The sequence below is a fragment of the Phoenix dactylifera genome, chromosome 17 (assembly GCF_009389715.1).
Source record: "Phoenix dactylifera cultivar Barhee BC4 chromosome 17, palm_55x_up_171113_PBpolish2nd_filt_p, whole genome shotgun sequence".
In the NCBI taxonomy this organism is placed as follows: Eukaryota; Viridiplantae; Streptophyta; class Magnoliopsida; order Arecales; family Arecaceae; genus Phoenix; species Phoenix dactylifera.
In genome coordinates, this window is record NC_052408.1 from 1063143 (window position 1) to 1083947 (window position 20805).

The 20805-nt window shown below is 42.8% G+C and overlaps 1 protein-coding gene across 4 annotated transcripts in view; it reads right to left on the reverse strand.

Annotated features, from left to right (window-relative positions):
• Window positions 1-1729: 1729 nt before the first annotated feature.
• LOC120103895 overlaps window positions 1730-20805 on the reverse strand; it is a 73076-nt gene continuing 54000 nt past the window's right edge. For all 4 annotated transcript variants that reach the window (XM_039114698.1, XM_039114695.1, XM_039114696.1 and 1 more), the window contains 3 exons: window positions 2408-2518; window positions 2211-2301; window positions 1730-1978 (listed from right to left, as the gene is read on the reverse strand). In XM_039114698.1, coding sequence (XP_038970626.1) covers window positions 1869-1978; window positions 2211-2301; window positions 2408-2518 — 312 coding nt within the window. In that variant the 3' untranslated portion in view covers window positions 1730-1868. The remainder of the gene's footprint in view (window positions 1979-2210; window positions 2302-2407; window positions 2519-20805) is intronic.

Consider the following 20805-nt stretch of genomic DNA (forward strand, 5'->3'; position numbering starts at 1 on the left):
CGACTGAGCCATCCCTCCCCGGCGATCTCCTTCGAGTGACTTTGGCTGGCTTCTGCCAGCCCTCCAGATCCAGCGGAGACTCCAGTAAGTTCTGCCTTACCCCATATGCACTCGGCCCCAACTACGTGGAAGTCGGCCCTGCTGCAGACTCGGCCGGCATCCCGGTGGTCCTCCTCGGCAAACTCCACTCCTTGGCATCCTTGGGCAACCAGATACTGTTGGTGGCTAACCACGGTCCTAAGATTGGGTGGCTACCCTCCCAAGTCCCCTCCCTGGCTGGCTATCCCGAGGCCTCCAAGGCAGCCTCCATCACCATGGGCTCTGGTGTTGTCCGAACCCCCACTCCCTCCGCCCCAGCCGGTGTCGGGGAAGTGAAGCGGCAAGCGCCCTCCCCATGGCTGATCTAGGCGAACTTATAGCAAAAAGCTGGCAGGTTTTCATGGATGAAAGGCTGCCAAAATTCCTCCGCTAGCCCCTTAATGAAGACTTCGGGCCTGATAGGGGATCTAGCATCTAGCTCCATCTTCACCCTCGCGTAGCCTAATTTTCGGAGTTGATCGGTGAAGCCATCAATCGTGATTGGCCAACCCATTGTAGCTGCAATCTCCAAGACTCCTCCAAGTACTCGAGCAAGAGCCATGGGAGTCGAAGCCATGCCGCCACCCAGTTCACCTCTTTGAGCCGAAGGACGAAGTCTGGCTGCCACCTCTCCATGTCGAGAAGCTCGCCAGCAACCAACCATGGCCCGTTCACTGCTGCTTCCTAGTCCGCCTCACACTTGAAGTGGAGGGTGTGGTACTACTCTGCCATCGGGAAGGCCTCGACCTGATAGTCGAGCTTCCCCTTCAGGCGCATCTCTCAGGTGACCCCCTCCGCTGAGGCTTGCCTCCTTAAGCTTTGCAGAACCACTGCCACGAACATCCAAGCTTCCCTAGCCTTTGCCACTCTCTTCGAGAGCAGCTCAGGGATAGGGACTTTAGTGAAGTGCCTCTGTAGAGCCACCAGTTCCTTGTCCAAGATCTGGAGATTGGTCCATGCCGCCTGCCAAGAAGACCCCTTCGCCACCTCCGCCCACAATGGGTTGGTCACAGTCACCCCCGAGGATGGTCGCTCCTCGCCAATCTTTGATCCTATGGTCATTTCCTTCATCTTTCCCGGCCTGCGATCACGCATTCTCCTTACCCACCAACTGTTTGAAAGAAGTCCTCACACGTCGCACGAAATTAGAGCATTCGCACTGAAGCATCCTCATGCAGAAATAATCCAGTAAGCTTTTCACTCTTATGTAAGTCTTTTATTAACCATACCACAGAGACTCGCCCCAGTTATGCCCTTAATCAGATGGTCTGTAGTGGATTACTCTGTTATTCTATTATAATAAATAAGTACACAAGTGAAAAAGGATGTAAAGTAGGATTCGAACTCCTTAAGCAGATAGAAGTTCCAACGATGAATAGCCTCTAAGAAACTACTAAAAGGGAGCTACAGTCCACATCCATTTATGAAGATACCTCATGTCCAGCCTCAAAAAGAAGCTGTGATTAACCCCAATGTAAAACAAACAAATAAGAAGCAACAACTACAAGGAAATCATTCACCAAATAAAAATATCAAGAGATAAAATTAATGTCAAACTTCCTGACAGTTGCTAAAGGTATTGAGCTGAATTTATTGTCCAAGCAGTGAAAAAGGAGGGGCAGCATACCTTGGAGGCAGTTGCAGCACAAAATTTTCGGCAACTGAATTTTTTCATTAATTATTAATGTTGTGTCATGTAGTGAACACCTTATGAAATACCTATCAGTGGCCAATCACCTTTTCAGGAAATGAAATATGTCAGGCAATGTCTAATAAAAGCTCAAGCTACATTAAAATGATTTAGCTCCTTCAACTGTATTTGTGAAACTTTCAGCTGTACTCATCCATTCACTTAGGATTGAATTAACTTCCGCTGGCAGCTCATCATGCGGGCAATGACCTGAAAGAACATCAACAGCATGAACAATGAATAAGGTGACAAGGAGCAAATGTGCCAAGACCCATGCATATATATCTTGACCTCCAATGATGTTTCAGCTTTTTAAAATCATATTCCAGTGCAGTGCATCAGATGGACCATCAACCATATGCACTGAATAAAATGCATAACATGTACAAGAACTAAACAATAATAGCATTATATTTTACATCAGAAAGCCTGAATCAGTTACCTGCATCCAGTTCACTGATTGTGACCCTGATGCAATGCTCTCTGAGCATGGACAAGAATAACTTGGATTTGGAGAGTGGATCTCGCATTCCCTGGTTTATCAAGAAAAGAAACGAGCTTTAGATGAAGCAATCATAATTAGCTGATCAATTGATCAACTGCCAGCTTGACTAAACTAAATCTTAGTAATGCACTTACTTGTATAATTAAGATTTTTCCACCAAAGGAGTCAAATAAATAATTTAGAGGAATTGACAGATTAATGTTTAATATGCTCTCCAGCACTATAGGTACACCAGGATCGTATGACTGAGATACTTGTCAAGGAAGGTGTATAGCATTAGGGGATCACATATTTGACACGTGCACTAAATACATTCCTAAGATTGAGAACATTGCACTCTTATGCTATGCGTAGAATCTCTAATTCTGTATTATCACAAAATTGTCAAGGAAAACAGTGGCAAGGTTGGGTCTCTCTACACATGGCACGCTATGATACTACAGTCAGCAGCATCCATCTCAACAAAAGAAAACACAAAATGTATTTCATGACCAATAAGCTAGATTACATAAAGAATCCATTTGATTATTAAATTTGCAGAAAACAACCACATTTTTTTTTCTGTAGGAACATCTAGATTTGAATTTTACTGGACCAGTAGACCCTTCCTTTTAAAATACTTATAGGTATGGTTTTAAGTGTACATCAACTTGTATAACATGTGCATCCATTAACAATTGCTTGCATTGACTAAAATAAACACGTGCCTTCATCCAAGGGCAGAGGCATGATGGTGTCGTAAAGTCCAAAATGGCTTATATCTGTGAAACAAAGGGAACCCTTTTTCAAACGTGAAAATAAAGTGAATTTTTTCTTTTTCAAAAACCTTTTCAATAGTGCCAGTTTGACCTTCCATATCTTGCTCCAACATTATCCATGCTTGTTATGCACAAAAACATAAATTCATTTAGAGTCACAACAAGGAGGAAATTTTCTTAAAAATGGATTTCCATTCCACAGTCTAGTTTGGAGATTACAATAATGAAAAAATGGAATTGAGTTCTATTAAAAGAAATGGACGAAATAAAATTTTGTCCAAATTCAGACAAAACAGAAAAAGGCCATGTTTTCATACTTAGGAGGAACTATTCTATAAAAAAAACTAGTAGAAGAATGTAGTTGCACAGAGGTCATACTATTTTGTGCAGTGCTTTACATTGTATCTTACTATGGGTTGTATCTGGTATTCTCACCATGACGACAACCTTTTACATTTGTATGTTTTGACTATGCACAAAAGCCTCCACCAAGGTTCATGCTATAGCTTGTGTTACCTGGGCACTTGCATCCAGCTCAAAGAATTTGTCTCTGATACATACTGAGTCAGACACATTTAGACACCTAGATACTTATTTTATATTTGTAGCTTCAGATTGATGGTGAGTGGGAGTATTCAAATGATTTTTTGTGGCTTTAGATTGATCGAGAGTTGGAATATTCAAATGATAAATTAGACCCATCATGATGATGTTAAAAGTGGGCAATTGCTCTTTTTAGAGGAATTCGGTGTCAAGAAACTTTGCAAAATGTGATGTTTCTTGCATGATTACATCCTTAAACTAATTTTGGAGTTTGCATGAGAAATTTGCATACTGAAAGACTTCAACAAATCAAATTTTCAATCTTTTCATTTATACTAATTTAAAATAAATATAATTTTTCATTTATACTATTTTAAAAACAAAAAGATTTCAGTTAACAATATCATTTTTCCTACATGTCTCCAAATGTCCTTTCCTTATCATACTGTGTCAGACAATTATATGTGTCAGAATCCAAATTTCACATCCATGTCCATGCAACATAGGCTATAAAATCTAACCTTGCCTCTCAAGTGAACTTAATCCTAAGCCCTTTGTGACATCATCCATGGATCATTGAATATATTGAGCAAGTCATTAGCCAATCCAAACAGTTAGATGTGATAAGCATTGAATATATTGTTCAGTAACCTCTCGGAAACAGTCGACCTCCAGGGTAATGGTCTTGCTGGCGAAGGTCTTCACAAAGATCTGCATCTTGCAAGATTGGGTTGGAAACTTTTTTTTCAACCGAATGAAACTAGATACCTCGGCAAGTGATGGCGATGGCGGCCTCGGCAGCGGCGAAGGGGGGGAAGGCGAGGATTGAAGTCTTGCCTTTTCATCTTTTTGCTTGTTTTTCTTTTCGCTCGGGTAAACCGAGCATGTACTCTTTTTTTTGTTTGGCCTCCACTGAGGTAAGTGTAAAAATTTAAAACTAATGAAAGTAAAGAATTTCCCAAAGTACATGACTTCGGCTTTTGTTCTTGTTGTTTGTTTTTTTGCTTGAGCTCAGGTCATCGCCCCGAGCTTCGATCTTTTCTTGTATCTCTTTTTGCTCGATTTCTGCCGAGGTCAATGCATGTACTAAAAGATAATGTAAGAAAATTTTCAAAATACCTGGCTTCAGCCTTTACTTGTTCATTTCTTGGCTTGAGTTCAGATCGTTGCACCGAACTCTTCCCCTTGTAGGGCTTTAGCCTGTCTTGGTCTCTTCTGTCAATCTTTCCGGAGTTCGGCTCTCAAAGAATTCCGAGTGGGCTCGGCTTAAGAAGGTCCCAAGTCAGTCCAGGGTGTCTCCATAGTTGCTCATCTCTAGACTATGGTCCTAGAGAAATTCCGAGTAGGCTCGTCTTGTTCATCTCTGAACTATGGTCCTAGAGAAATTCCGAGTGGGTTTGATTGAAGGAGGTCAAGGGTCGGCACGAGGTGCCTCCTTAGTTGATTATCTTGACTATGGTTCCAGAAAAATTTCGAGTGGGCTCAGCTTGTTCATCTCTAGACTATGGTCCCAGAGGAATCCCTGGACTATAGTCCCAAAGGAATTTGAGTGGGCTCGGCTTGTTCATATCTGGACTATGGTCCCAAAAAAATTCCAAGTGGGCTCAGCTTGTTCATCTCTGGACTATGGTCCCAGAGGCATCTCTAGACTATGGTCCTAAAGAAATTTCGAATGGGCTCGGCTTGTTCATCTCTGGACAATGGCCCTAGAGGCATCTCTAGACTATAGTCCTAGAAGAATTCCGAGTGGGCTCGGCTTGTTCATTTTTGGACTATGGTCCTAGAAGCATCTCTGGACTATGGTCCTAAAGGAATTCCAAGTGGGCTCGACTTGAGGAGGCCCCAGGTGCCCCTAGGGTATCTCCCTTGTTGGGGCCCATGCGCCTCTGGGGTGTACCAAAATTGAATACGTCTGTCATAGTCATCCAATCTGAAAGACGCACAATAAGAGAATTTTTATTGAAAATCAGTTCGGACTACAATGAGCTTTAATGATAATAGATGCAGAGGTTGTCGGAGTTTCAAGTTCGTGGGATAGGAGCACCGTCAAGGTGCTCAAGCCTATATGTTCCTAGCCGCACTGCTTCAATCATGCGGTATGGGCCTTCCTAGTTTGGGCTCAGCTTCTCAAGTTTCCCTAGCTGTGACACTTCAGTTTTCCTTAAGACGAGGTCGCTAGGTCGAAAGAGCTTGCCTTTGATTCTGGAGTTGTAGTACCGAGTAGCTTTCCTCTAGTACATTGCTAGGCGGACTTGAGCTTGCTCTCTGGTTTCTTCCAGCAGATCGAGATTAGCCCAGAGCCGACCTAAATTCGTCTAATCGTTGGAGCTTTTTACCTAGAGTGATGGAAGCCCGATCTCCAGTAGGATCATCGCCTCCATTCCAAAGGCGAGCTTGAAGGGCGTTTCTCCGGTGAAAATCCGATGTGTTGTGCGGTATGCCCATAGGACATTGTATAGCTCTTTCGGCCCACAACCCTTTTGCTCGATCGAGCCTTCCCTTTAGCCATAGCAAGATAGTCCAGTTGGTCACCTCGACTTCCCCATTGGTCTGCGGATGTGCCACTGAGGTGAACCGATGGTCGATCCCGAGCTCGGAGCAGAACTCTTTGAATCGGGCATTGTCGAATTAACGCTCGTTGTCTATGATAATTTGAGAGAACCCGAACTTGCAGAGCATGGCCTTCCAGACAGTCCCGAGCATTTGCCTCGGTGATCCGAGTCACCGGCTCAGCTTCTGCCCGCTTGGTGTAGTCCACGCCACAAAGAGGAACTTGTGCTGCCCTGTCGCCATTACGAAGGGTCCGTGGATGTCAATTTCCCACTGTGCCAATAGCCAAGAGGCACTGATCGGTGTCATTGGGACAGCTAGTCGTCATTGGATGTTTGTGTGTCGTTGACATCGATTGCACTTCTTGACGAGGTCAGCCGCATCTTTCGCTGAAGAACTTCAGCTGCTGGACCCCAAGCTTCTTGGAAAGCTCGAGCTCAGTGATGAGCGCTTCATACTCGGCCTCGTTATTTAAGGCTGAGAACTTGAACCACAGAGCATACTTTGTGATTACTCTGTCCGAGCTGGTGAGTATGAGTTCAGCCCCACTGCCCTCCGGGCCTATTGACCCATCTACATGCAGGATCCACGACCGCTCTATGGTCTTCCTTTTGGAAAGCTCGGCAGAATCTTCGTCGGCAATGGCGCACCCCACCAGAAAATCTGCTAACACCTGCGCCTTGATAGGCAGCCGAGGTCGGTACTCCAGGTCGAACTCTCTGAGCTCCACCGCCCACTTTGCTAGCCGACCTACATTTTCGGGCTTCTGCAAGATCTACTTGACTAGCTGGTCAATTAGGATTGTGACAGAATGGGCCTGAAAAGACGGCCGAAGCTTTCGAGCTGAGATGATAAGGGCATATATCTTCTCAAGCTTGGAATATCTGGTCTCGACATTCTGCAGGATTCGGCTCGTGTAGTAGATCGGCTTCTAGCACCTTTTTTCTTCCGACACCAAGACTAAACTCGCAGCAGAAGGAGAAACGGCCAGATACAAGTAGAGGATTCTCCAACCTGTGGTTTTGTAAGGGACGATGAGCTAAGGTACTCCTTCAATTGGTCGAAGGCCTCTCGACACTCCTCGATCCAATGAAAGTTTTTCGGGTGCTTCAAGGCCTTGAAGAATGAGAGGGAGCGCTCTACCGATTTGGAGACGAATATCGCAAATGCGGCAATCCATCCAATCAGGCGTTGGACTTCTTTTACATTCCTTGGCGGATGCATCTCTTGCACTGCTCGGATCTTCTCGGAATTTGCCTTAATGCCTCGCTGCATCACCATAGATCCTAGAAATTTTTTTGTGGTGACCCCACAAACGCACTTCGTCAGGTTGAACTTCATTTGGTACCTTCTGAGGGTCGCAAAAGAATCCTCCAGGTTAACGATGTGCTGCTCCACTGCTCGACTTTTCACGAGCATATCGTCCACGTACACCTTTATATTTCGGCCAATCTGCTCCTTGAAGATTTTGTTGACAAAGCACTGGTAAGTGGCCCTTTATTCTTTAAGCCAAAGGGCATTACCTTGTAATAGTAGAGGACTTTGTCAGTAAGAAAGGCTATCTTCTCCTCATTCTCGGGCGCCATCGGGATTTGGTTGTACCCAAAGAAAGCATTCATGAAGGTCTTTTAGGTAGGCCATATTCAGATCGGTGTAATCGATGCAGACTCACCACTTTTCATTAGATTTTCTGACAAGTACATTGGCTAGCCAGTCAGGGCAGCTTGCCTCATGAACAAAGCCGGCCTCCAAAAGCTTGTCAATCTCCTAGTTTATGATTTGCTGCCTTTCCGCGGCAAAGTCCTTTTCTTCTGCCGCACAGGTCGGTGAGTCGGGTCCACATTGAGCTCGTGAGCCATCACCTCAGGGCTTATGCCTAGCACGTCAGCAGCCGACCAGGCGCAGACATACGTGTTTGTGCGGAGAAAGTTGATCACTTCAGCTCGGTTTTCTTCACTTAGCCTGGACCTGATCTAGACAGTTCGGTCTGGCTCATCTTTTCGAAAAGGGACCTGCGCCAACTCTTCGGCCATTATCCTCATTGCTCCTTCAGCTTGTCCCTTGTGTCCAGCCTCTCGATCAGTAGGATTTCTACCGGCTTCTTTCCTTTGAGGGTGGCCATGTAGCATTGACGAACCATTGCTTGGTCACCTCGAATTTCTACCTCTGCTCCTCATGGAGAATCGCATGAGCAGATGGTAGGTGGATACCACATCTCAAAAAGTGTTCAGACAAGATCAGCCCAAGATTGCATTGCAGGCTGAGGGCACTCAAACCACGAGGAAGTCTAGCCTCAAAGTGTTACTTCGGAGTTCTTGTCCTGCAGTAACCGGTAGATTGATCACTCCTATGAGAACCGAGTTTTTCGAGAAACTGACCAGATGAGTGTTGACTCTCCAAAGTTGTTCAGCATACAATCTCCCATTATCAATAAGTACTCTCTTTGGAAAGCATCATAAAATAATACGTCGGTCGAGCTTCAATTATCAATAAGCACTCTTTACATTGTATTTTGTAATAGTAAGAAAAATAACTATGGCGTGGTCATGAGTTCGAAGTCCCCCTTGGTCGGCATTGGAGAAGGTGATGTTCTCTCCCGTGCACTCTCTTCGGGATAGCCTCGACCTTGAGGCTCGGCTACCTGAGGTGCCTAGGACCTCGGTAGGACCGCTGGAGATGGAGTTGATGATCCTAGTAGTCGAACAATTATCGATCAGCTCCGAGGATGGCGGATCAGAGGCCGAAGTGGGCGCTCTCCGGTCTTGCCGAGTGCACACGTACCGGTCCAGCTGCTCGCACCGAATGAGTGCCTCAATTTCATCCTTGAGCTCGATGCCATCTTCGGTGTCATGGTCGTGAACCCGATGAAGTGGCAATACTTCTTCTGGTCTCTCTTAGTCACCAAGCCCTTCATCCGATGCGAAGGGCGCAGGTAGCCTCGACCATCAATCTCCATAAGGATATAAGTCCTCGAAGCAGTAAGAGGATTATACCTTTCAAACTTCCAAAGAGGGCTCTTGGGTCGCCGCAAGCCCCCTCTTGCCTCCTTAGGGAGATCTCCCGCCAGTAGATACGCGATGGGAGGCCATGGCCTCCTCCATATTGGCATACTTGTCCGTTGTGCCAGCATTCCGGGCTGCCCAGCGCGCGGTACTCTGAAGCCGTACCGATAAAAACCAGTCCGGTTCACACCAGTACAAGGCGGTATCAAGCTTGTACCGGTGAGAACCGGTCCGATTCCCACCAGTACGCCTCCGTACCGTTCGGTTCGGCCTCTTTAGGGTCGGAACCATTTTCTACCATCGTACCGAACCGGTCTGGTACGTGCTGAACCGGCCGGTACGGGACGGTTCAGCAGACCATGCTTGGTGCAACAATAAGGTTGCCCCATTGTCACTTAAAAGTCACAGGTTTGAAACGTGGAACTTGCCACTCTACAAGTGGGGATAAGGCTACATACATCTGTCCTAGACCCTGCAATGGCAGAAGAGTCATGCACTAGGATACCCTTTATTTATTTGAAGGATGCACTAGGGAAGCTGGTGCCGATTCAAGTTTTCAGGGAATTTCCAAAGTGGATATGTTAACCTAGGTAAAAGGTTTCTACAACTGAGGTACGAATACATGGTAAAACACCTCACTAGTACTATATAGGCACTAAAAGATGTATAATGTGTCTACAAAATCATACTGTACTAAAAAGGTACTAGTATGGGCACTAGTACTAGTAATTGAACCTTTGACTTCTAATGCATCAACATCAGGATTTTAAGGGGATGAATTAACAAATCAATGGCGCACTGCCCACAGCGCGCCGCGGACTTCTAATGCATCAACATCAGGATTTTAAGGGGATGAATTGCCAAATCAATGGCACACTACCCACAGCGCGCGGGCGGCGCGCTGTGGCAAACCAATGCGAACCAGAAAACCGGTGCAAACCGACCCGCGTGCTTTAGCAAACCAATGCGAACCGGTCGGTTCGTACCAATTCCAACCTATACCAGACAGAACCGTCCGGTTCCATCCGGTACGCATCTAGTATCGGCCGGTTTAGGTCAGTTCCGGCCCCATAAGAGCCGGATCCATTTTTTAATGCCGAACCGGACCGGTCGGCGCTGGTACCGGTTTGGTACAGGCTGAACCGGCCGGTACAGGTCGGTTCAGCATTTCTTGCATCCCTCTCTACCAATGTCTTGACATTGCTCTTTAACTAGCTTGTTAAGGAGACTTATCTATTGTTGAATTGATCGAAAACCTATAATCATGCTTTTTTCCCCCAAATCTTAAATGCTCTTGATAACCATCGACTAACTCATTGAATGCTTCTACTTTTCTGACATGATCTTTCATGGGTATTGTCAGAATTCGACCATCTAATTAGATACCACTTCTAAGATGCCAAGATGCAACAACAATTATTCAATGCTTTTGTCATCACTGTTATCATGTCTACTATGCCCTAGCCTCTTGCTTTTATGACCGCCACTCCTCCCTTTAAGACCCTTATCATGTACCTAGCTTAGTTGAAACCCTCATATGTGCAACCATTATTACCATAAGCAATCCTACCATACATATCTCAAGCAACTCTAAGCCCTAAATGCTTGAGGTTCCGCCCTTTTTCCCATTAACATATCCTTGCTATTGCCACTTCAAGTCTATATGCTATTGATGGTTATTCCATTGTCTCCAACAAACTATCTGATAAGTGCTAAATAATGCACAAATTAATATCTTATTCATAGCACTTATTATTATTTTAATTCACATATTTTGTAAATTCAACTAAAAAAATGTGTTACCTTCATCACTGCATTTTAATAAATTATTAAAAGTAATTCGAGTTTTACTTATTTATTTACTGATTGAGCTTAATGTATGCGGGTCAAATCAAGCTTAATTAGGTAAAGCCTAAACTAACACTGCATCATTTCATAATTTTACATCCTCCAGAGTCGACTCCAAGAACTCTTCTCCAGAACCCAGTGCTTCCCATTAATTCCTGACTCTTCACAAGTTCACCTAAATTTCTTCCCACTCGTTCCAACTCTTTTTTCACATGATTCAATTCTCCTATTTTAATCTCAAAAACAATAAAATCCCTTCAATTATTTGTCTCTCAGATCTCAAAGCATACCATCATATTTGCACGAATCCCAAAGCAACCAATTTCCCTCCAAATCTCCGCGTCAACATTTCAATGTCCCAGCCGTTATTCCGGATCAACCCCATCCGGATTTTCCACCAAATCCAACTCTCCTTGCTTCAGCGGAACAGGACCACGTCTTCTGCAATCCAAACATCCCTCCTTAGCTTCATCTTCCCGAATCTCCTGTGCTTCCCACGTCCACATTTTCCCAGCATCCTCATCCTCTCCCTCCGAGATCTTCTCAAACACCTACAGCCGGATCCCAAAGCCTCAGCCGAGATACTCTCAAACATCATCCAAGCTTTATCCGAATTCCCTGTTCCCAACCGTATGAACCGCATCCTCTTCTTTTGGCTTGATCCCATTTGTCCACGAATGAAGTCTCACACGACATTCCTCTCTCCCGAAAATCTTTTCATCCCGTTTACATGCTGCTCCACGTCCGCAGCTTCATCCTTCCGGATCACTCCACCATCCACGGATTTCTCCTGCAGCCAATCCCCTGTTTCGGAACCACTTCTTCCCAGCCGAGATATTCTCAACTTCACTCTCCCTTCCGCATTCAAAATCCCAGCAATCTCCTCACCCCAACAGATCAATCCTTCCTCCCAAACCGACCAATCCTTATCCCAACTAGATTCCCAGCTCCACACCACAGCCGAAGGATCCATCCAACCTACATCCCCTGCTTCGGATAAGTTCCAAACTCCCTCCCATTCGCAGTTGTCCAGCAAATCCTTCATCGCCCATGATGAATCCAACGCGTCCCAGCCGCGTTCAAGATCCTCTCCGCGTTGAAGAAACGCCGATTTCTTCCATCGCCCACGGACAGCAGCTCACGGATCCAAACCTGCCTTGTAATCTTCTTCCACGCGTCTGTTCACAGTATCCCGAGCTTCACGTCCAACTCCAGCAAGATCCCAGCCTTCCTTCCCCACGATTTATCCTCACGCATCTTTCGGCATCTTCTCTCAGCCGTGATCGTCATTCCCCTGCTTCACGCATCTTCTCCTTTGATCAGCATCCCAGCAGCCGGATCCAAGATTCGAACTACAGCAGTCCAGCGAATCAGGCCAAACTTCATCCCAACAGCAAAGGGTTCATCCTTACCCATGATTCGAAATAAGGAAGAGGAAAGAGAGATTGGAGCCTATAAAAGGCCAGGCGTGAAACAGAGGAAGCAACTTGGCTGGGGATCCCCTCCTCTTCGGCTCTTCTCAGGTTGAGTTCCCACAAGAATAAAAGGGGAGAGAGAACTTTTGGGTATTATGGGAATAACTCCCCACGGAAATAACAAAATATATGAGGAAGGGAGTTTGATTTTTATTCAGTTCGTGTTGAGATTAGTCTGAGAGGAAAGACGAAGAAGGGAGGAACCCAGTCATGATGAAGGCCTTCTGCGTCGTTGTTGCTACCTCCGATACCATGGAAGGCTGATCTCTTCACTAGGGCTGGATGCAGCCCTAACAAAGGGATACGGATTTTATATTTTTGATTTCTATTTCCTTGAGTTGTATAAACTTTATTCTGTTCTTAATGAATATTTTATTTCATCCCATATTTAATTTCTGTGATTTTAAGTATGATGTTTATACAACTGTTTTTCATGATCACTAAGTTAATGTAAGATCATCCATGCTTAGGGAAGATGCAGTGTCCAGCCGCATTAGTTTAGGGTAGACATTTCATGCTAACTGAAGATGGATGTTCCTAAATTACTTTTGTGAAATTTTATTTGAATGCTTATAAGGCTTGTAGCCAATTTGCATGTTAATCCAAGAACCAATTAAAATATAAATAACCCTTGTTCCGATGTTAGTGGTGAATTCCTTGCCCTAGGTTCCCCCAAACTGATATCATTTTAATTGCATTTTTTTTATTAAATTTCTTAGTTTAATTTTCTTCAAAAACTTTTTCTTTTAAATATTTTTTTTTTAAGAAAACAACTATACCCCAATCCCTGTAGATCGATACCCGTAATCACTATCCTACTAGATACGTGCTATTGCGTGATCTTTAAAGTTGACTATCAATTTTTGGCGCCGTTGCCGGGGATTGCTAGCATAGTTGTTTTTCTTTTCATAAATTAAACTTTCAAAATATATATATATATCTAAAATAAAATAAAAATATTTTCTATTTTTGTTACTTTCCTTATCTCATTCTTCGCTCTTACTAATTTTTGGTTTTTCTTTTGGTATTATTTGATCAGGAATCGAAGAGGAAATCTGGGACGATCAAAAAGGGAACTGCTGAAAAAGGAATGCTGTAGAGGTTTGCCTAAAAATAAAAAAAAATTTGCTGGAGAAATTTCCTTTGGTAACCTTTAAACCTTTCTTGTTTAAATTGATTCCCAGTTTGCTTGAAATTTTGTGGTGATTGTTTGATTTTAATTTCAGTAAAAGTGTGAATGCATGCTTGATACACATACACCAATTAATCCGCACATAGTAAGGGCAATCACCCCAACAAGATAAGAACTGGATTTCATCACCAGATTCTTGCCCAAATTAGGTGAACCAATTCGCACATAGCTATCACTTTAATTAAAATCAATTAGACGTTGACTCCTAGGGACATTCGAGCTCAATAGGACGAAGATCACCGAAAGTTGCACCAATTTCACTCTGTGGCTCAGTTGATGTCTAGGCAAGCTTTGTCCCAAGGGAGACAGTTCATCTGTTCGAGGCAAGTGGTTTTTAAGTGGGACCTTTGCAACGCATCGTAACCCCCCCACTTACCTGGGAGCTTACCTGGTCAACTCAGTTATTAGACCGGATTGGAGGCTTAGGTGCCCTCTTCAAACCAGTTAGGAGCTGTCTAGTGATTTTAGGGTAAACACAAGGATTTGATGTGTTTTATTTTAATGAATGCTTGACTGCACTTGATTGATCAGAAAAGTTTTAGTGTATGCTAGGGTGTCGTTCCAGATCTCCTGAATTAATACCTTTTGATTCTGAAATAGAGCGTTCTATTAGGGCCCTTCGAGCCGAAATCCGCACCTATAGAACAATAGGATTTACACCACTTATCGAGATGGCTGAAGAACAACCCAAACTGTTAAAGGAGTACTTTACTCCTTCCATTTATACCTCTCCATCTTGTATTCGACTACCTGATACAACTGCTGCTGTACAGTATGAAATAAAGTCTAGTGTGATACAAATGCTCCCATCTTTTTATGGACTCAACAATGAAGACCCATACAAACATTTAGATGAGTTTCTTGAGATCTGCACTACTGTCAAAATTCAGAACTTCACTGATGATGCTCTAAAACTTAGGCTGTTTCCTTTTTCCCTTAAGGATAGAGCTAAGCAGTGGCTCCATTCATTAGAAGCCAATTCCATTCTCTCTTGGGCTCAAATGCAACATGAATTTCTGAAAAAATATTTTTCCATAGAAAGAACGAACCAATTTAGGCGTGCGATCACGAGCTTCTCCCAATCTAACGGTGAAGAATTTCATGAAACCTGGGAAAAATTTAGAGATTTACTCCGAAAATGTCCGCATCATCAAATACCCAAATGGCAGTTAGTGCAATGCTTTTATGACGGGTTGTCTGAACGAAATCGTCAAATGGTTGATGCTTCTTGTGGGGGAACTTTCATGCTTAAGAGTGAGCATGAGGCATGGCAGATGTTTGAAAACCTTAATGAAAATTTCCTCCACCATGCCTCCTCCGCTCGTCAAGCACCCCCGAGTTCTTAAAGAAAAGGGACCATATATGAAGTTAGCCAGTCCATAGGTCTATCTGACAAAGTAGATGCACTATCCCGCAAGTTGGACCAGCTAATGTCTAGAGAACAGCTTCCAAACTTTCCCCAAGCACAAGTCTGTGCTCTTTGTTCTAGCCCGTCTCACCCTATTCATGAATGCCCTTCCGCAGCTCAATTTCCTGAATTTGTGCAAGAACAAGTAAATGCTGCCCAAACACAATCCCGACCGGATAATGATCCATATTCTACCACTTACAACCCGGGATGGCGAAATCATCCAAACTTTTCTTGGAAGCAGCAAGCTTCGAATACTGCCCAACCCTACTCCCAAAATTTTCAAAACCCTCAGAATTTTCAAACCCCACAAAATATGCATCCCTACCGTCCCTCGACTCAATTTCAACACAATCCTCCTCCATCCCAAAGAAACACAGCCTTTGAGAAGAAAGTGTTGACCGCCCTTCAAGGTTTGGAAACTATTACACAATTGGTGCACTCTCACACGCAATCCATCGCCAAGCTAGAATCCCAAATGGGGCAACTAGCTAATGCACTGAACAAGCGAGAGGAAGGAAAGATTCCAAGCCAACCACTAAGTAATCCTAGGGGACAATACATGGCTCAAGAAAATCAACTAAATACAATTCATCATGAACAAGCCAATGCTTTGACTACCCTAAGGAGTGGACGTGTAGTAGACAATAAGATTGGGGAGGACAACAATAAGAAAGGTGAAGAAGAAGATAGAAATATGTTAAATGAAAATCTAAAACCTTCTTCTTCTTCTTCTTCAGCTAGTCCACCTTCTGCCAAAACTCACATCCCAAAGGCCCCATTTCCTGAAGCTCTTAATTCACCCTCTCCCTTTGGCAAAAAGGAAACTTCACTAGAGGAGATGATGGAGGTTTTCAAACAAGTCAAAATTAACCTCCCGCTTCTTGATGCTATTAGACAAGTTCCCTCCTATGCTAAATTTCTCAAAGACCTTTATACCCAAAAGCGAAAATCTAGGACACATGTGCCTAAAAAGGTCTTCCTAACTGAGCAAGTGAGTTCTATTCTCCAACACAACACCCCTCCGAAATTCAAAGATCCTGGTGCTCCCACCATCTCCTGTGTCTTAGGAAATAATTTAATTGATCGAGCACTCTTAGATCTAGGAGCAAGTGTCAACCTTTTACCTTACTCAGTTTATGAGAAACTTGGGTTAGGTGAGTTAAAACCAACCTCGGTATCTCTTCAATTGGCTGATCGATCTGTAAAAATACCACGAGGAATAATTGAAGACGTCCTAGTCAAGGCAGACAAATTCTATTTTCCAGTCGATTTTATCGTCCTTGATATGGAACCTGTGCCTAATCTTAAGAAACAGATCCCTATGATTCTAGGTCGTCCCTTTTTAGCTACAGCCAATACGAGTATAAATTGTAGAACTGGGGTGATGAATATATCTTTTGGAAATATGAAGGTCAAGTTAAATATATTTCGTGCCTCTGATCAACCCGCAAAAGAAGTTGAGTGCTTCCTAATAGACAAAATGGACGATCTTGTAGAAAAAACCCTTCCCTATATTTTGGCAGATGACCCTCTGAAAACATACTTGGCCCATTTTAACTTTGAAATAGACAAGGCCATAGAAGCAGTCAACTCCTTGCCCAACAATCAGTCTCCCACAAATTTTCTTCCTTGGAAAACTCGACATGAGCCCGGCATGATATAATTAAGGATGATCTGCGTCTGACTGAAGACGTTAAACTTAGCGCTTGTTGGGAGGCAATCCAATTTTCGTAGGTCATTTTTGCATTTTTTTTCTTATTGCATTTTTTTCAATTTCTTAGCAGGAGTCCTCATATTACTGATGCAACTAAGGTAAAATACTTCTATCCTCCATATGCATCATATTTTCGTCCAAAATAATAATAATAATAATAATAATAATAATAATAAAATAATACAATATTAAAAAAAAACATTGAGGACAATGTCTGATTTAGGTTGGGGGATATGAGATTGAAAATTTTTAAAAAAAAAATTCGAAATTTTTGATTTTGTGAATAAGTTTTTCGAATTTTTACTTGAAAAAAAAAACTAATTTCTATGCTTTAGTGCTGAAATGATAAACACACAAAGTATATAAAATCTAAAAAGCCTAATGACTAGTCAAGAGTAAGACAATTTGAGTTCTTTTCATTAAAAGTTCTTTTAGTGAGTTGTAAGATAATTTTTACTTTGGAATTTCACAACACATATGGCCTGCACTTCTAAGGGTTAGGTTCAACATTATGTTGTTAAATCTGGTAGCAACCTTGAGTCCTGATGAATCATACCTATCTAATTCACCATGATCTTATTTTTTTTTAAAAAAAAAAAAAAAGAAAAAAGAGGTGAATTTAGTCAGGTACATCGAAAAGGGCTATCTATTGTCAAAGGTCAGCGGGCTTGTATGAGAAACCCGAGCATAGGTCCGTAGGGGAGTCTTGATGCCCAACACCTTATGCCATCTGGTGTGGGAGTGTTGACTGAATGCTCGCTACACGGAGGAATCATTACAAGAGTAAAAGTGCGTAATTTATACAAAGTAAAAAAATAGAGAAAGAGAAAATAATATTGACCTTGAAAAAGACAATAATGTAAAAGCCGTCGTTGTAAAAATTCAAGTAAACTGGAATATTACAGATAAAGCCCATGAGGTATTAAAGTAAACATCCACAACTCTCGAAATCCTGCAAGATAGAATGATTTTGAATCAGTGATTAGGTCTTATCTGATCAATTCTTGGAAACTACTAGTTTTAGCAGTATTTTGGGGAATCTAAAGTCTTAGCTTGTGTATGGTCCAGATATCACCGAGCACCCAAGTATAAAAAGTCTTACAACTCCCTAACGGAAACTTAACGACTTCAACTTAAGTTGCATACTGACATAGGATTTGGGCTGACTTAGTAATTAAACTTTGTGTGCTTTTGAAATTATTGGCATCAATGCATTTGAAATTAGATTTTATAAAACAATAAAATAAATTCTTTAGACAGCAGTTTGTGGGTATCTGAGCCGGAAACCCTCACGAGACAAAACTCGTCCACTAGGGCCACCTAGGGGTTTAAAGCCTTATTGCATATGGTAAATGCAATCGCGATTCCTACGAAAGTGAGTTTTTTATTTTGCTCGAGGACTAGCAAAATGTAGGTTGGAGGGTGTGATAAGTGCTAAATAATGCACAAATTAATATCTTATTCATAGCACTTATCATTATTTTAATTCACATATTTTGTAAATTCAACTAAAAAAATGTGTTACCTTCATCACTGCATTTTAATAAATTATTAAAGGTAATTCGAGTTTTACTTATTTATTTACTGATTGAGCTTAATGTATGCAGGTCAAGTCAAGCTTAATGAGGTAAAGCCTAAACTAACACTGCATCATTTCATAATTTTACATCCTCCAGAGTCGACTCCAAGAACTCTTCTCCAGAACCCAGTGCTTCCCATTAATTCCTGACTCTTCACAAGTTCACCTAAATTTCTTCCCACTCGTTCCAACTCTTTTTTCACATGATTCAATTCTCCTATTTTAATCTCAAAAACAATAAAATCCCTTCAATTATTTGTCTCTCAGATCTCAAAGCATACCATCATATTTGCACGAATCCCAAAGCAACCAATTTCCCTCCAAATCTCCGCGTCAACATTTCAATGTCCCAGCCATTATTCCGGATCAACCCCATCCGGATTTTCCACCAAATCCAACTCTCCTTGCTTCAGCGGAACAGGACCACGTCTTCCGCAATCCAAACATCCCTCCTTAGCTTCATCTTCCCGAATCTCCTGTGCTTCCCACGTCCACATTTTCCCAGCATCCTCATCCTCTCCCTCCGAGATCTTCTCAAACGCCTACAGCCGGATCCCAAAGCCTCAGCCGAGATACTCTCAAACATCATCCAAGCTTTATCCGAATCCCCTGTTCCCAGCCGTATGAACCGCATCCTCTTCTTTTGGCTTGATCCCATTTGTCCACGAATGAAGTCTCACACGACATTCCTCTCTACCGGAAATCTTTTCATCCCGTTTACATGCTGCTCCACGCCCGCAGCTTCATCCTTCCGGATCACTCACCATCCACGGATTTCTCCTGCAGCCAATCCCATGTTTCGGAACCACTTCTTCCCGGCCGAGATATTCTCAACTTCACTCTCCCTTCCGCATTCAAAATCCCAGCAATCTCCTCATCCCAACAGATCAATCCTTCCTCCCAAAAAGACCAATCCTTATCCCAACTAGATTCCCAGCTCCACACCACAGCCGAAGGATCCATCCAACCTTCATCCCCTGCTTCGGATAAGTTCCAAACTCCCTCCCATTCGCAGTTGTCCAGCAAATCCATCGCCCATGATGAATCCAACGCGTCCCAGCCGCGTTCAAGATCCTCTCCGCGTTGAAGAAGCGCCGATTTCTTTCGTCGCCCACGGACAGCAACTCACGGATCCGAACCTGCCTTGTAATCTTCTTCCACGCATCTGTTCACAGTATCCCGAGCTTCACGTCCAACTCCAGCAAGATCCCAGCCTTCCTTCCCCACGATTTATCCTCACGCATCTTTCGGCATCTTCTCTCAGCCGTGATCGTCATTCCCCTGCTTCACGCATCTTCTCCTTTGATCAGCATCCCAGCAGCCGGATCCAAGATCCGAACCACAGCAGTCCAGCGAATCAGGCCAAACTTCATCCCAACGGCAAAGGGTTCATCCTTATCCATGATTCGAAATAAGGAAGAGGTATTATGGGAATAACTCCCCACGGAAAGAACAAAATATATGAGGGAGTTTGATTTTTATTCAGTTCGTGTTGAGATTAGTCTGAGAGGGAAGACGAAGAAGGGAGGAACCCAGTCATGATGAAGGCCTTCTGCGTCGTTGCTGCTACCTCCCATACCATGGAAGGCTGATCTCTTCACTAGGGCTGGATGCAGCCCTAACAAAGGGATACGGGTTTTATATTTTTGATTTCTATTCTTGGAGTTGTATAAACTTTATTCTGTTCTTAATGAATATTTTATTTCATCCCATATTTAATTTCTGTGATTTTAAGTATGATGTTTATACAACTGTTTTTCATGATCACTAAGTTAATGTAAGATCATCCATGCTTAAGGAAGATGCAGTGTCCTGCCACATTAGTTTAGGGTAGACATTTCATGCTAACTGAAGATGGATGTTCCTAAATTACTTTTGTGAAATTTTATTTGAATGCTTATAGGGCTTGTAGCCAATTTGCATGTTAATCTAAGAACGAATTAAAATATAAATAACCCTTATTCCGATGTTAGTGGTGAATTCCTTGCCCTAGGTTCCCCCAAACTGATATCATTTTAATTGTATTTTCTTTTATTAAATTTCTTAGTTTAATTTTCTTCACAAACTTTTTCTTTTAAATATTTTTTTTTAAGAAAACAACTATACCCCAATCTCTGTGGATCGATACCCGTAATCACTATCCTACTAGATACGTGCTATTGCGTGGTCTTTAAAGTTGACTATCACTATCCACCTGTAGATGGATGTTTTTTGTTTTGTCTTTCATACTACAAATATATTTTCATTGGCCAACTTAATGATTGCCATGGCATTATCTCATTTTGTTTTTGCTCAACTCTTGATGAATGATTGGAAATGGACATAGGTGAAACAGCTCTACAAATATATTATTGAAAAGGCATGCTTCAATCGTCCCATTCGGTTCGGCATATAAAAAATGCATGATCGCCCTCTTCCATCGCCAAGAAGGGGGGGAGAGAGAGAAAGAGGACCAACCAT